The sequence below is a fragment of the Alosa pseudoharengus genome, unplaced genomic scaffold (genome assembly GCF_046254945.1).
Source record: "Alosa pseudoharengus isolate Yale_2024_CS ecotype anadromous, Long Island Sound unplaced genomic scaffold, YU_APseudo_1.1 YU_APseudo_1.1_scf_21, whole genome shotgun sequence".
Taxonomy (NCBI): domain Eukaryota; kingdom Metazoa; phylum Chordata; class Actinopteri; order Clupeiformes; family Clupeidae; genus Alosa; species Alosa pseudoharengus.
Genome location: NW_027468674.1, coordinates 17,225,890 through 17,244,227, shown reverse-complemented (window position 1 = coordinate 17,244,227; position 18,338 = coordinate 17,225,890). Strand labels below are relative to the sequence as shown.

At 40.5% G+C, this 18,338-nt stretch overlaps 1 protein-coding gene across 1 annotated transcript in view; it reads left to right on the top strand.

Moving 5' to 3' along the window:
* The first annotated feature begins 15,152 nt into the window (after nt 1-15,152).
* The window catches only part of hectd2 (HECT domain containing 2), a 43,302-nt gene continuing 40,116 nt past the window's right edge, over nt 15,153-18,338 (top strand). Inside the window, exons 1-2 of the mRNA XM_076298011.1 lie at nt 15,153-15,614; nt 16,311-16,437. Of these exons, the coding sequence (XP_076154126.1) occupies nt 15,537-15,614; nt 16,311-16,437 (205 nt within the window). The 5' untranslated portion in view covers nt 15,153-15,536. The remainder of the gene's footprint in view (nt 15,615-16,310; nt 16,438-18,338) is intronic.

Here is an 18,338-nt window from a genome sequence, read left to right as displayed (position 1 = left end):
TTTTGACACACAGGAAACACTTTAACAGGATGTGTAGTTCAGGTAGAGCTAGATTGTATGCTTAGAAGCTGAGACAGTTGAATTCCTCACAGGTGACACCTGTGCCAGTGTTCTGATTAGCCTGGGAACTGCTCTGAGAACTACTTAACGAGCGCAGCTGACTCTATTATGACATCACAGCCCCCATTCAAGTCTATGGGGGAAAAATACACTTTTAATTACAAATATCTCAAAAAGTATAAACTTCTCAAAAATGAGAAACGGATAGGACGGTAAAGCCTTGGAAGATCTACGGAACGGTGTTTGAACCAAATTTGTACGTTAAGCGGTTTGGGCTGAATAGCGCGCACAAAAAGGTAAAAGGGTCATACACGTCTTAACACAATCACATGCCATACATACATCCTTTATCTAAAAACGTACCATACCAAATGGCATTAAAGGGACACCAGGCAACGTTTTTTGTGTTAATTACTCATCTTCGTAAGTCGGTATATGGTTAAATGACTCATTACAGGGCGAATGAAGACTCTCTCACCCGCCCCTACTGCCTGTAGGAAGAATATCCCGCTTGCAAGTTCAGTGTATCCTACCCGCAGAACGAAGCAGGCAGGCTAACGAAACGCTAGAGATTGTTGCAAACGTGGGTATAATAGCAGAGCCGGCGAAGAAGCAGCGAAAACCCTTGACAGAAGACGCAAACAAAAGGAAAAGAGCTTCAGACTGAGCGAGGGGGAGTTTCGTAGAGAAAAAGCATCAGGCTTGCCTGGTGTCCCTTAAAAGAAAAACATCATTATTGCACACCCTGTCAACCCAAGCATTACACAGCTCTAGTCCAGAGAGAGATATTCTCTATTCCCTCTCTCTCTCTCTCTGTGTATGTGCAGGAGACAGACATACACACACACACACACACACACACACACACACAGAGATAGATAGTTATAGAGATGAAAGAGAGAATACACAGAAGGTAACACTCTCTCTCACACACACACACACACACACACAGAGATAGATAGTTATAGAGATGAAAGAGAGAATACACAGAAGGTAACACTCTCTCTCTCTCACACACACACACACACACCACAAGTCTCTCACACCTCTCCTTCATCTCTCCTCTGTGCCTTCCGTTAATTTCTGCAGTTTTCATTCCTCTCTTTTTCTTCGTTTCCTGCCTTTTCTTCCTTCTCTCGGTTTTTTGTGCTCTTTTCCTTGTCGTTCATTTTCTCTCTTTCATTTCCCAGAGTTCCTCTCTGCAGGCTTCTCAGTTGCTTTTCATGCCCAGAGAGACAAGCAAAGAAAAGAAAAGATTTGTGTCCTAACTGCATGCTCAAACACACACACACACACACACACACACACACACACACACACTCACAGAGAAAGAGAGAGAGAAAAGAGAGAGAGAGACAGAGTGTTAGAGAAACACATACAGAAACAGAAACACGTGCCTGTGTACACTGCACTGCACTGCACAAACACACATTTCTTGCATTCTGACACATTATCACATGCCCAGAAGGCAGCACACACATACATGCACCCCTCATCTGCCCACACTCTCACATTATACGCTCACAGTGTCACACACACTTTTATTTCACATGTAAACATACACACACATCTCTCTCACATTCACACACAAACACAGACACACACATGCAGACGCAAGTTTGCTCTTGTGTGAGGAAGTGAGTCAAAGGGCCATTTATATTGTTACACAGACACACACACACACACAATCAGTAATGATGCAGAGGTCAGAATTGTGTGTATTCAAGATTAGATTAAGATCCTTAAGCAAACTCTGCTGGAGGGGGAGCAGTATATGCTTTATTGCAGATACCTCACAGACGCATTTCAGAATATTGGATCTTGTGTTTGTGTTCCACGTTTACATATACAGTATGAATGGGATGAAAAGGTGGGCATCTAAAAACACATTTAGTCAAAGATATTGTTTACAAGACTTACAATTTGTATCTGCAAGATGTAATCCAGAAGTCTTTTTCTGGTTTCAAAATTAGCTTGAGTGAGATGTTCCTCATCGTTAGTAAACACTTTTGATGTGAGATGATATTGGAATTTGAACTTAAATCTGATCCAGCCCTCTGATATTTAGAACTTTCAAGCATCTATATGTGTTAATCTTTGCGTATGTACTGGTGATAAAAGTGTCAGTGCAGTGTTCTCTTTCTCATCCTCAGACATTTATTCATACTTTATTATGATGGTGCTCTTTTGGGTGAAACAGATACAATGTGATTTAATTCTATTCCACGTATTCTACCTTGACATCCATTATAACCAAATAACCTTATTGAAGTAATTACACTATATTTTATGCCATGCCCATACATTTGATCTGTGTTGGCACTGACTTCCCATGTTTCTGTAAAGGCAACCGTCTCTCCCATAAATCAAAGTACCTGTCACTTGCTCGATCGACAACTGCCATCTCTCATCGCCGTCTCACAGCGCAGATGAAAATGCTTATAGGTTCCCGTCATGATATGGAGTATTTGGTGACGCGCGTGACATCTCACCTTTCTAACCAAACGTAAATCTGAGCGTTCGGCCAAAAGCATTTAGCCGAATAGATCCCGTTACGTACGCTCTGACAGGATACAGTAAATTCAGAATGAAGAGTAGATCCAGTCAGTGTCATGTGTTTCTGAGTGTGTGAGGCTGGTGCAGGGCATTGGGATGTCATTAGGTAAGGGGATTGGGAAGGGCTTGGAAGACAGTATGTGCCGGGACGTTCCACAGTTGGCTTGCTCTGCAACACTGATGGGAAGCAGTGTGAACATAGCAAATCGGTTTGTCTTTCTCTGTATGTGCAACTGTCTTTGATAGCAGGACATGTGTGTGTGTGTGTGTGCCTGCATGTTTCTCTGTGTGTGTGTGTGTGTGTGTGTCATGGTGGAAGGAGCAAACGCCAATCTAAGACGCATCCACATCTGTCGGAACTGCTGGCAAAAACACAGAGAAAAAGTAAAACAAGTAAAAGTTGTAGCTTTTGGAGATGGCAATGCCATGTCTACCCATAATCACTAGTGCAGAAAGGGCAAGCCTAAAATAGCAAGCCTAGTACAAAGCATTCAGGTTCAGACCTGTCTAAACTTGTAACATCAATGTTTGGATCTGTGATTCTTTCTTAGTGTTAAGATCCAAATAAAAGCTTTTAAAATGTGTGTGTGTGTGTGTGTATGGGCGTGTGTTCTTTTGCCCTCACTCTCTAGACTTGCAAGGTCACCATGCCACCAAATGTGCTGAGAGAGAGGCCCTCTGCTTGGCAATGACATCACTCCTCTACGGAACACTGGCTCCTCTCCGTACAGGACTCATTCCACAGTCGGCCTGCCTGCCAGGCCTCAGCTTCAGTGCTAAGGAGAGGGACATGTGTGGTCAATGGAGCCAGACATGCGGAGGGAATTCTCCCGTGACACCTCTGGCCCTAAAGAGGTGACTTTGTGTCATTTGGTCAGCAGTTCAGATCCGTGGTGCCGCCACAGTGGTATGCGGTAAGTTCTCAGTCTGTGACGCACGCACGCACACTCACAGTTTTGATAGCTCTAACCTTTCCCACTCCACAGACACATGAAATACATCACTCCTTTATGCCATTATGACATCTTCCACAAGGGTATATTTCGGGACCTGTTCTTATTTTTGTCTTTATGTATGCTACCTCAGAAGGCCAAATTTGTGGACACACCACCTCATTTCATTGTTATGCAGATGATCTACTTAAGCAATATAGCACGAGTGAGAGTGGGGTTGGTCATGGATATTCCCACGGGTGTTGTTCGGCCATAGCCACGAGGCCGGAGGCCGAGTGGCGCAGGCAACAACAGCCGTGGGAATATCCATGACCAATCCCACGATCACGAGTGCTATATTGCTTTTATACAACAATTCTACCACAAACTAAATAATCTGAAAACACCCCAATATTGTTTAAAAATGTTAATTTCGACATTGTTCTTACGCATCAAAAAATAGTTCCCTTTTCAATAGACAGCGTCTTGGTTGCTAGGTAACCAACATTCCAGATCCCTCGTTACCGTTACGGGTCTTTGTGGTTTACGTGTCTTCTTGAAAGAAATGTTGAAAGTCGGGCTGAAATCACATTCATATCTAGGTTTGCTGCATGCATGTTACAAGGACACTGGGCCATGTCATGTAAGGGACATGGTACTGCAAAAAAACGGAAACATAGCCTACATTGCAGAAACACTCAACTTTATTAATTTATGGTGAATAAATGTTACACTACTGTGCACAGCCTGACGTGATGAGCGGTTAGCTAACTATGCTAATGTTAGTTATCTACAAATCTCCTCCAAGTGACAATCATATTATACACAATGCTGGCAATTAGCATCCTCGTTTATCTTACTTACATTAAGTTGACTGTGTGGCTTAATCCACAGATGTGGTGAAGCACTGTTTTGTTATGGTTTGCTAAGGAGTAACCCATTGCTTAAAATAGTGGAGAGCTGGGATGAGAACATTGTGTCCAATCTTCGCATTGTATCGCGGAGTGATTTATTATTAGCTGTGCAAAGTCTGAGTTGACATGTCCAGGGATATTCCAACTCATGAAACGTCTCTCGGCCAATCAGAAACAAATAAATAGTTCCATGGAACCCAATTGTTGTATAATACTGTATTTACCTTTAGAGCTGCAGTTGGCAAGTCTGACAGATTGAGGGAAAATTGAGGAGAAAATTTTAAATGTTTACAACTCTCATCCCCTTTCCCTACTACCACCGAGCACCCTCTCATCGAGTTTGTGCTCGTCAGTGCGCACCAGACTGTGACTGACAGTCAGATCTCACACAGCCCTGCTCTGATTGGACCAGAAGAACCGGGAGCTGTGGATTTTTGCCAAACAAATAACAGGCTCTAGGTGGAGGTAGAAGTGTTTTTTTTCCCCTAAAACCAGCTGATTTATGGTGTTCTGTCGGAGCATAGTGTCGGTTTCAGTGAATATGATCAAAAAAATCTTACCAACTGCAGCTTTAATCATGGGAATCAAAGGCTCAATGAGTGTCACATCACAAACAATTGGATGTCCCATAGTTTCCTTCAGCTAGATCAGGGGTTCCCAAACTTTTCAACCCGCGACCCCCAAAATAACCGTGCCAGAGACTGGCGACCCCCACTATCCCTGGATGTCAAAAATTAAATAAAATGTGCGCACCGGCCATACGCACTAGGCTTATCCAAACACGGGCTTAATGACAACACAAAAGAACAGAGCAGCCTGTTATGATTTTACATATAGAAATTTACTATATGATAAAAGCAGAATACCTTAGTCAAAAAATAATATCCATGTAACATGAGTGCACATTATTGCTGTCGTGCAAACTTAACTTTGAAACATTACTTTAATTTCCATTTTAACAAAAGAATATCTCAGTCAGGGTAATATCCACAAACTGTTGTAAACATATGTACATTGTTGCTGCGCAAATTTACATTTTGGCAACTATGTTTCAGCGTTAATCTCATCTAATGAGATGGATGCGCGCTATGCGCGGAACACAGCATTATCCATTCTTGGTTTAATTGTGGAGACGGCCACAGATCATCCTTCACATTTAGACGCGATCTGTATTTGTTTTTAATATATGTCAGTGCAGAGAAAGTCTTTTGGCACAGGTATGTGGAGCTGTGAATATTCCCTCTCGACTGAAATCCAGAACTCAGCAAGCGTCTTGGAATTAAAATCTGTCTTTAAAGTGCGGTCAAGAGACAGCTCTTTTATTTTTCACAAATGTATTTGATTTATGGAAATCATTTCGCGACCCACCCCTCCAGTAAAAAGAGGCACTGCTTGTTTTTAAAGCCTTTAATGGTTTGCTCCCACATATGCCGATGATATGTTGCGTCCATACAATCCATCAAGGTCCCTTAGGTCTACCTCCCATCTCTGAAAGAACGAAGAAAGGAAGCAGCAATCTCCTTGCTCAAAGAGATGATGAGCCCATCACATTCACTACATGACCTTCCCCCACCAACCAGACTACACTGCACCAGTAGGCAAATGAGAAACAGTGCTACTCTCTCCATATCATATCCCCTGCCAGGACCTAGCGCCTCCAGCAGTCCTTCCTACACACTGCAGTCAGACTGTACAATGACAGAGAAGGCAAAACAGTCTGACCTTCACCATCTCCAAGCATAGACTTGAAACGTGGAAAATACCATGATAGACACTTTTATTATTTTTAGTCTTCGTATTCTAGGTGGCTGTGTGAGAGTGTGTGAGTGTGTGTGTGTGTGTGTGTGTCTGGAGGGGGGGGGGGGGAAGAGTTTGTAAAGCACTTTGGTTTGTAATGTGCTACTTAAATCAAATGTACTTACCTGTACTTTGAACAGTGAACTGTGTGATTAATGTCCACATCAAAGGCCATCTTGTCCATTTCTGGTATTTCACTTGACCACTTAAGCCCTTTTATAAAGGTCCTTATTCTCTACTGCTGTTATTAAATCATCACACTGAAGCACACTGCCTTCTGACACTGACACCAGCAATAAACACAAGACCACAGAATAACGATAATAAGATGTTATTATTCATCCTATGACTTATTATTATGACCGCCACGCAGCGAAGCGGCGGTCATATAGGTTTAGTCAGAATTTTATTTATTTTTTTTGTTTTTTCTTTTTCGCATGCCCAAATTTCCGTCAATGAGTCCCGGGACACTGAGGTACACGAAACTTGGTGGGCATGTAACCCCACATGGATAGCATGGAACCATCGTTTTTCGTTTTGATCTGTGGCCCCCCGGCTGGACTGGACCCCCCGAAAGGAGGGTAGGGCAGACACAGTTTTCTGTGAATATCTCGAAAACCGTAGGGTTTAGGAGGACCATTTTTTTTTGTATGTTGATCTCAAGGGGCCATGTCAACCAATTCCATAACCACTCATTTCATTTATAGCGCCACCTAGTTTAACACAAAAAAGTAAAAAATTAGCTGTTTTCATCACAATATCTCTGGCTGACATGGTCAAAACTGCACGAAATTGAAAGTGTAGGATCATTATGACACCCTCCGAATGCATGCCAAGTTTTGTGAACTTTCGTTCATGGGGGGCCTTACAATAAAATAATTTATGTGTACATTTAGTGACCGTACACCAACAAGGATTCCCGGGACACTGAAAGACCGGGGTACACGAAACTTGGTGGGCATGTAACTCCACATGGATAGCATGGAACCATCGTTTTTCGTTTTGATCTGTAGCCCCCCCGCTGTACTGGACCCCCCGAAAGGAGGGTAGGGCAGACACAGTTTTCTGTGAATATCTTGAGAACCGTAGGGCCTAGGATGACCAATTTTTTCCATATGTTTGCCTCCAGGGGTCATGTTAACCCATTTCATGTGCACACATGTGCATAAACAGATACACACGCACACACATACATTCACAGTAATCATACGTATGACACATACTCACACAGTAGACATATGTATGCATGCATGCACAATGCACAAACACACATACGCAGGCAAACACACAAGCACGCACACACACACACACACACACACACACACATAAACATAAACGTGTACACGCACACATGCACACAATTCAAGAATTTCTCAGAATTATGAACAGGCAAGATGGGGGTGAGGTTGTATAAAATGAATTTTACATGTGGAATCTATGAACTAATTATGTTTTGGTACTTGTTGTCTAGCAGATACCAGTGAGAATTGAGTGTGGCTAATGCAATTTAGTGAGACAGTTAGAATCATATAGGCCTTTCAGCGTGATTTATTTTTGTGGAAAAAATGTGCTGGACTGGGCGGCGGTCATATTTTGTACCGCTCTGCGGTACATCTAATTCATAATAAATCACATTACCATTAAAAAGTTACTAGTTTTAGTTATTGAGAGCTTACTCCAGCTATGGCAGATTGGCGGTACATTTTGACTTTTTTGGCACTGTTGAGTTATTTATAGTGGCTGAAATAATGACAGTGGGTGGACGGGGCAGAGGCTGTACTGAAAGGCTTTTTGACAGGCCAGGCTGAGAGTGCTTATCTGGTATGTGAGGAACAATGGAAAGCCTCAAGGCGTTCCTCTCTCTGGCTTGGGCGCTGATGGTGCGCCCATTGTCACAGAATTTGGAATCGGAACAGAATTTTCTCTTTTTTCAGCTTTATTCTTTTTTTTCTGCAGTTGTGGCACATTCCTGTGGAGCCAATGATCTGAGGGGTCCACCATCAAAGATAGGGACCATCTGCCAGGCAGCACCCTATGCCAGGTGTGGAAAAAGTTTCAAGCACAAAGGCACACTGGACCCGAAAAAATACTCAATTAATTTCTATTTGCCACTTGTAAGTCTTAACAATGATACATCCAGATAATTTAATAACACATTTCACTACAGTCGCTAAAATTGCTGAAATTGGTAGTGCATTGTAGTCACAATCCACTGTGTTTGACTTAAGGTAAAACAGATTAAAGACATAAACACATACATTCAACAATATTTGCTTCTGTATTTAAGCCTGGCCTCACCCACCTAGATCTTCTTTCAGGGAGATCTAGTCTGGAACACCATAGTTCATAACCGTTTCCCTCAGACAAGAAAAATATCAGGCCAATCAGCGACGAGAGGGGAAGACGAAACCGAAACCTATTGTGATAAACAGAAGCAAAACCTGTAAACATCAAAAAATGCAGAAACGTATTTACATCAAAGGTAGACCCATATACATACTGACTGTTGATGCTGTTTATTGTCAGTTTGTAAAGTTTAGGCAAAGTAGGAAGTAATGTCAGGAATCTCTGATCAATGTGATTAGTAAGGCTGGATCAATGATTGAAGTTGAAGTTAGTGCAAAGTGTTGGAAACGAATCCCAATCATGAGTCACCAGACTCTATTCACTTTGTGAATGAGTTTGGATTTTTCCAGGCTAGCTGTATTTACCCTGAAAGAGGCTCTCTTTGCATGTGTTTGTTTCCAAGCTGGCATACAGCATGGTAGTTTGGCCATCCTCCATTTCTACATCTATCTAACCTTCAGATAAATTTACTTATAAAGATCCTCTGTAAGTATTCAAATGAAATTTCAGCTTAGCATCTATTGACTGCCAAATGGGCTTTACTGTATCATCAAAACCACAAAGAGTAGCTTTGGATCAAATAGGGAGTATGTTTAGACATGGGAGAGCTGGTTTGGACCAGACCTGTGAGGGTAATATTCCTTCCCCTGTTCAACTCCACCGCAGCACTATCCTGCAGTAAAACTCCAGCTCTCTCTCTCGCTCTCTCTCTAATTCCAGATAACCGCTAAATAGATCATGTGACATCACACATCCTCCAGGCAAGTTCACCGCCACCCACTCAAGTGCACAGACGCTGAGGTAGGCTCAGTCTCAGCCAAGGTGATGAGTAAATGTCAGAAAGCACTTGTTAGATTTTTGGATGTACCACTGACTTGCTTCTTAGTCAACAATTGTTTTTGATGTTTTCCTTACAGAGCAGATCTTCAAGGACCAATTACGTTCAGATGTTTGCTTCCCAACTATGGTCACATTATGTTCGATTCATAATTTTAGTTTCTAATATCCCAATATTATAGTCTTTACTCATGCTAAAACAGTGAGGGGACATAACAAAGGCTTGGCTATTATCTAAGGATTTTGTCATCTCATCGTGACCTGATTCTTGCTTGCATACAGCAATAGAACTAACTTTTCCCCTTTAAAGAGTTACAGAATAACAGGCCAAGGGCATTCTCAGAATGGCCCACTGAATGTGTTAAATCTGATATGCTTGAAAAAGGCGGCACAGTTGAAGCGTTGCCAAATTAAAAACGTCCACTGCATCTAGAAACAGAGACCCTTTTTTACTTAATCAATTCTCTAGCTCCTCATTGAGAAGTACACAGTGTGCATTTGCTCCTCCCAACAAATCTGATATGCTATCAATAATTCTGTATAACATTAGTTCTCAGAAGTACAAAGAGTCACAGAAGATAAGGAATACTACATTAGTAGTGTGGGACTTTCCCTTTGATTTAAGTGACTGAGTCTGGCAGTGGATGTGGTTACTCACCCAGTCACTTTCAGGCCAGGTCATATTTAATTAAGTTGGGCAAAAGTGCGGCTTGGGTGATTTTAGGACCTCAAGAGCTGATGTTTAGGACCATAGAACACATGCAATCCCAACCCTTTGACCCAAGGGTCAATCGGGGATAGTTCTTAGAAATTATTTTAAACTCGGGCCAGGAACATTCAAACCTCTTCCCAGCTTGTAAAAGTCCAAGACATGCTGACTTGGTCTTGAGTCAATACTGGCATGTGCTTTTAGCCCTCCTGTTAAAATTGGACCTATATTTAAAAAAAAACATAAACACGTCCAGTCCCAAACATGGCTGCGGTCACCATATCTCATTTAAGCGTCTTCGTGGAAATCGTGTTAAAGACAGGCTTGTTAATTAAAATGTTCAGACCGTTTGCGCTCTGGTTTCAGAACCAGGAGAGCTAGCGAACGCACAACGCTTCACTGCTAATCCCGGCTCATAAACATATCAAACCGTAAAGTACGACAGCATTAGCCTCCGTTCCAACACCTTAATACCAATGGTGACAGTGTGAGTCATTTGGCAAGGATCGGATCCCTCCCCAGGCAGAAAGTGCCAGCGTTATCTGAGCCGTGGGCTCCCGGTCCAGGACTTGGCTCCTGCTACTGCTCTCGTCCATGGACACTCAGGTTTCGGCAGGGAATTTTAGTTGCCCTGACTGGATTGAGACAGGAAGCCCAATATGGTTAAGGGTCCAGACAAGAGCCAGGAACTCATGTGTGCTCCAGTCAGAGGAGTGACTACCCAAAGGAAAATGTCTTGTATCAAAAATGTCTTTTCTTTGACTCACAAGAAATAAATCCACTTGAGATTTCACCTGTTGCTGTCTTCTGAGGAATAAGGAGCAATAACAATATATTGAACTGAAATTGGATTGTTTTTTTCTTATCAATATACTATTATTAGCCTGGCTAACGTCAGACCTCATCTCATTGAGATGGGGTCTGGGAACTAGACATTCATTTTCTCGTATTTGATACGTGGTTTACGAATGCCCAGAGCCGTTTATTGGGCGCTACGAATGTCTATCAAATGCGTCTGTACGTAGCTCATAACGGCTTCGGTGTGTCGTCATCGTCTTGCTGCCCTTCCTCCGTTCTGTGATTGGTTCCTTCGTTGAGGTGAAAACGAAGTCCATAGAATCTAGGCTGCCTAGCAGCGTGAATAAAATTGCGCGCGTAAGGCAGCATGGGAAAACCCAGGCTAATTATTACTCCTTAGTTAGGAGAAACGTTGCTTTTCTCTGGTTAGTCTAATCACTTTTGTACCTGAGCACCTGAATTCACTGTAAATTGTAATCACTGCACTGAATGAGACTTCTTGAGGTAGAACTGGGCCTAAGGAACAACTTTTGGCCTAACGGGTTGTTCACACCAGGAACGATAACTATAAAGATAACTGTAACTATATAAGGAAGTCTCTCCTTGTGTTGATGAATGTGATGTCTAAAATTTGACATATTCTGATTGGCTATCAGCTTTTTATCGTTCTCAGAATTGTTCTGAAAGTAATCCCAACAATATTGTCTTCATCGTTTAGTTTATATTGTGTGGATGCTGTCATTCATATTATTATTATTTTTTGAGTATTTTGTTTAGGACGCAAAGTGCAAAAGGGCAAAGGAAGAAAAAATAAGAAGATTATTTGTTTGCCGTTATCGTCATCATAATTATCCTTCTTGATGTGAATGGCCCTTAAAGAAGGAGAGGTGAGGTCAAAGCTCAGTGTTTCAGCATGTACAACAAACCAGACAAATGAAGTTAGGGAGACACCATACACTTACTATAATGTGTTACAAAGTGAAGCCATTATGGCCAAAGGCATTTCACTTCACTTTTGTTCATTCTGAAAAAAAAAGGGTGCTAACAAACAGAGGTGCTGCTGACTGACTAAGTGGAAACTTTTAACAAATTTAAACATGACCCTGATGGGGAAAAAAACGTTGGTCGGAAATAATTACATTGGCGTTCTATTGTGCAATGTCACTTTGTTTTCCCTGTCTAAAGTTTTTCAAAATAACTCTCTTCCTCCCCTTCTCTCCTGCCGTTTCCTCTCCCCTTCTCCTCACTTTCTCTGGCCACCCTTAGTCCCCTCCCTGAGTTAAGTCTCTTCTTAATTGCTCACACTGCCCATTGGCACTGCACCTTGTAGTTAAGACTGTGTATGTCGCTAGATGTTTCAGCTGGTGCTTAAAATCCAAATCAGCAGATAAAGTGAAAGAACGGACTCCGCACACAATGGCTGACGCTAAAAAAAGAAGGTGTATTGGACAGAAATTCAATACAGTCCAATACACTTACTTTTAAAGATTCAGCCTTTGTGTGTAGTCTATTTGTTCACCTTACCTACTGCCACTGTTGGTCATGCACTTGGTCTCAGGCGCTTCATCCGTGGACTACAGAACGCTTTGAGACCATGTCCAATTTTAACTATGCTATTGAAATAAATGGAATTGAATCAAACTGACCATTGTTTCATAGTAATAGCTCTCCTAAATTTGGGCAACATTTTAAAAGAACCTGTACACTGTGCTTCAGACCTTCTTTTATATCATCCACGTGTTCTCCATCACACGGGTTCGATTCTCATCACTAACACTCTCGATAAGCAGAACATGCCTGTTTTAGAGAACTAACAGCATTTTAATGCTGAGAGCCAAAAACGTGGATTAAATAACTACCATTATTAAATGATAAAGAGACTCATTTTTAACTAAGGTTCTGCCACAGCCCTATTTTAACTCTCTCTCTCTCTCTCTCTCTCACTCTCTCTCTTCACTCTCAATAGGGACAGACTCAATGCAGGGTTTTTTTCAGGAAATTTTGAGAAGATTATCAATGCAGGAGGATCCTGCAGCACAATTGATATATGTTAGTGAATGACTCCGCAGAGATACCCAGTTACTGCTGACTGTGATCACCTGTGAACATATCACTGAAACTCCCCTTGTAATGGCAGGAATCAAATGTGTTAAGATCCCCAACTTTTGATGTGAAAGAATTCCATCTATTATCTGTTCATTGCTCACTTTACTGTAACAGGTCTCTTACGCCCTCTTCTGGAAGAATGTAAGCCTACACTAACAAAAGGTTTCAACTCCAAGAAGTTTTAGTTAGATAGATAGATAGATAGATACTTTATTGATCCCCAGGGGAAATTCAAGGTCTCAGCAGCATACATACAACACAAACACATTCTTTAACAGCAGAAAGAGTAATTAAAGTATATAATATAAAAACACAACTAAGCAGTAAGGACAGTAGAAGATAAGAATATGCTAAATATACTAAAATACAAATTATACTAACACTTAATACAATATATAAAAATATACTAAAATACAACTTACCAAAATACAAATTATACTAACACTTAATCTAAATCAATTCTAAAAACAGTATCCACAGTGGTGATTAATAAATCAGAAAGAATCAGTTCATAAATATTAGGGCTGTCAAAATAAAATGTTGATTAAAATAAAGTCCTCTGCAATGTCTGCAACAAGGAATTTGCATATCACTGGAGTTCGTCAACTCTAAAGTTCCACATCAATGCAAAGAAATAGTGTTGACATTGAGGGGAGTGTTAATTTAGTTTTATTGTGTCCCCTAGGTTATATCTGTGGCCTGAAATGCCTTACATGTGAAAAAAAACTTTTTCCCGAAGCACTTTTGAATTGATTTCCTCCGCATATTCGATCATATTATAGATTATTATGACCATTATTTGAACAGTGAAAGTAATAATAAAAGAGTTTTTGAACTTTAATGTCACTAATGCTGATTATTCAATGATTCATTTAAATTTAAATATTTAAAATACTTTCACAGCAAAAATTATATATGTGATTAATTTAGATTAATTAATCACAGAGTATGTAATTAATTCGATAATTTGTTTAAATCGATTGACAGCCCTAATAAATATAATATTTTTTTTGCAGTTTGCCAATCCACAGTATAATAATATCATAGCGTCAAATGGACCATGAACTATGACAATCCCTTTTTACTAAATAATAGCTAACCTCAGAATATTCTTCACACATAGCCTTTTCAAATCAGTTTTAAAGTTGGCTCATGAACTGTAAAAAATATCCCTATGGGTTATGCAACAGAAGAGATATGTATTTATGTTAGGGAATTAGGTGGGGATATAATGTCCTTGCTTTACTGTCAAACGGCACTTCTGATGATAATGCCTATTTGTAAGTCTCAAAAAACTGGGTATTTCTGTTTTTTGAATGCTAAACAAATATTATTTCTGGACTCTATCTTTATTTTATTTTCCTGTCTATTATGTGCAAATCTTGTTTTTTTTTTGTTATGTAAGGATGACATATTTGTTATGTAGTTAAAGCCTACATTTATACTGTCTAGTGATGTTTGCAAATGTATGATTTACATGTGTGTGTGTGTGTGTGTGTGTGTATGTGTGTGTGAGAGAGAGAGAGTGAGTAACTGAGTGAGTGAGTGGGAGAGAGAGAGAGAGAGAGAGCAGTTCACTATCACCAACATCAATTGTAAACACAGTGAAGAAAAGAAGACTGGTCTGGCCTTACATTTTATGGTTCATTAGCTGACCTGACCCCGCCAGGGATGACTTCTTTTCTTGGAATATCATGAACATACAGAACAGAAGAGAAGACAGTTACATAATGTGGGGGTTGGATGCACCAGTGAACTCATTGTAGATTTTCCAGTAGCCTAGGCTTTTTGACAGCCTTTGATTAACTTTAAATTACGGGCTCAGACTCACGCAAATATTAAATCTTATTGTAATCTATCCTATAGTTCAAAACACACTTTGTGTACATTTTCTTTCTACTAAACACATTTCACATTCATCTTGGGATAAAGCGTGAAGTAGCCAGGTCTTTTTTGCTGGGGATAGGTTGAATTCCAGGAAAGATACTATAAATCTGACTCAGCGCAGAGAAGGCGAGCACCAACCCCTCTCTTACGTAGTCGAAGTCTCCGTATCCAAGTCCGTAACTACAAACCTCATCAAACAACATGGCGCCAGCATGCAGCTGGCCTGCACATACTAACGCCAGAGCACTTTTTTCTATAGAACATTAGCGGACAAGTAACTATTGTAACGCAGCATCGCGTAGACTACACGAACTTTTTCCTTCTTGTTGAACGACGACGGATTTCTCCTTTGAGCACACAGCATCCATATTAACTTTCAAGAAGGGCTACTTTGACTCACCTGCTTAAGCTTCTATAAAGAACACATCGTTCTGAATTTGCGTTTCTTGGACCGTTATGCATCACCCAAGCAGTGCCTTGGTGAAGTTCAAGTGAAGTGAGACTATTTCGTTCTCTGTAACGCGTACTCGTATACTTTTTAGGAAAGAAAATGCCAAGTGACTGCTTTCGGAATAAGACATTTGAAAGGACGAAATGCATCTAAACATGAGTGAGAACAACTCCCCAGTGGACGACAGGGAACGAGACAGGCTTCCGCCTATTTTTAATCATGTAAGTACAAAAATAGTAGGCCTTATTTGTTTTATCCAGTGCGTAATCGCAGTACATAAACATGGACAACACGTTGTTTTTTTTACTTCAATATATTGTCCCTGTATAACAAAACATCAAAGTATTTTTTTTCATCTGTCAAACCTTACTTCATTTCCATGTAATTTCCATAAGTTTAAAAAATAATCATATAGGCTAGGCTATTTGAACATAATGGTTAGGGTCACCAAATTTTCTTTTTTAATTTTATATGCATTAACATTTTAATTTATTTATTGTTAACTTAGTACAAAAACTTAAAGTTTTAGTAACGGACAGTAATAAAGGATTACAAAAATAAATGGAAATGGAACATAAACAGGTTGACATGTAGCACTGCACTGCCAGTATTGAAGCCAAGCAGTGTTGTTCATTATTTTGCTTTACCAAAGCTGTTGCCTATTATGTGAAGATGACTTCCAGTGGGTTGACAGAGCATCCTCATTGATGCAGTCTCTTTGGTCAGTTGCATCTTACTGATGTGGTTAATCTTGCTTGGCTTGAGGTCTAGCAGTTCTCTGAGCCTATTACCTGCAACCTTAAGGCAACTCCTCAGAACATCACAGAATCGCCCAAACTGATAGCATAAGAGAGAAACTAGCCAAGCGGAAAATCCTTATGGCTTGCCATTATAGTGATTTGTGTTTTCAATGACAGGGTTTGGAGCGTGGATCCAAGCAGCCGTGTGCCTCCTATGGAAACTTCTTCTCCTCCGTGAGTCAAAGGAGAGAAGCAGCCAGCCACGGGCTGTCTCTGCCGATCATCCTACCTGCCATCAGACACGGTAAGCTCCAGTGCAAAGATCTTCAGTCCACTCTTTGGAAGGTAGTCTGGACATACACTGATATTGCTCTGATGTTGTTGGAAGAGTCGGCCTGGACTGAGTTCTCAAACTGTTCTCAAAAGGGGTTTGGGTGTTGTAGCCTCTGTGTTATTAGCTGTAATGACAAAATCACATTTGAGCAAACACACAGACCACCATATTATCCCCCCCCCCCCCCCCCCCCACACACACACACTCAGATAAACATAACAAACACACACACACACACACACACACACACAGAGAGAGAGAGAGAGGGAGAGAGAGAGATAGAGAGAGAGAGCAGACAAATTAACGGGTTCATTATTGCATCCAGACCTAGTGATTTATATAAAATGACACATTCTGAAATGAGATCATACTGATGACTCAGGTTGGTATTTTTAGACTAAACTGCATTCTTTGGGGTTGTACGGCCTGGTCAGTCCACATTTCAACTTCAAGTTGTAATCATGAAATTAAACTGTCAATGTTCATAACTCTGCTATAACATAATGACAGACCAGCAACAACAATAAAAAATACATTAGAATAATGATGTCAGAGTTTTCGTTTAACCTTCGAATGTGCACGTTTGCTAAGTTGCCTCTTTGAATTAGTGACACTTATATTAAGCACAATCAATATGTAACCTATTGATTTGTTTTCTTATTTTCACTGTTGAATATTTCTTTTTGGGGGGAAATGCATTCAGAACGCACATTCATGGCTCCGTTTAGTGTGCTTTGTGGAATCCTCAATTCAAACCCTGGAAGACTTTTTAAGAAAAGTCAATTAGATGGAGATTGGGATGTTGAACTCAGTTTGCTTTGATGAATAAATGCTCAGTGATGCTGATATTTTGATAGGCTAGAAGAGTATACATTTCTAGGACTACAGCGTATAATCTCTATCAATGTTTGGAAATTAGTGAAAAAAAATCAGTCATGCTTGTATAATCCTTAAATGCAAAATAGACTTAGGCACCGACCTTTTCCTCTAGAAATTATGTATTGCTGAATGTCATTGAATTTCAAAGGAAGGTCTTACACTCTGCTTTGAATTAATGAACACTTCAAGATGTGCTCTGCCTTTTCGGGTGCGTCGACATCAAAAGATGTAGTCAGACACTTAAGCAGCAATGGCTTCTACAGATGTGTTGTAGAACAGAGTGCTGATCAGTACCAGCCTCTCCTCAAGCAAAGGACATTGTTCCTGCTGTCACGATGTCACTGAAAGGATTAGAAGCTGAATAGGTTGTGTGCGATCCAGCTGGGATTCAAACACATCCTTGCTACAGTAACTAGTGTGGTTTCCATTGCCTCATGGCTAAAATATCAATGCCTTATAAGCGAAACAAATCATTTTAATACTTTCAAAAATCAGCTTGCCTCTAATTTCAAAGATTATGCTGCTGCAGAACTTCAGTGCCTTGGATCAATAAATACAAACAGATACAACTTGGATCAATAAATACATTAGAAATTAAGCAGTAACCGAACAACAGAGCTCAAAGTCATGCATGCTCTTATGACAGCTGACTGGAACGGATGTGGTCCTGGTTTGATGCCAGATCTGGGCCAAATCTAAGGAACAACAATAGAATCACCAGATCAATGTCCAAGGACATCCAGCTGCTTTCATTGTATCCAACCAATAGTCAATCAGAAATGTTCTTAAATGGTTTGTTGTGTGGTCTATTTATTTTATGGTTTAGGTTTCTTAAATTCCACACTTCTGGTTGTGTTGATTGTCATTTGAGTCCATGTTTGACTTTCCTTAGTGCAACTTGTAAAGCACACTGGGTCACCCTTCATGTGCAGATTTTACAGGTGAATCCAATTAATACGCAAATGGCTTGAATTCTGTTTTGTTGTTGTCTC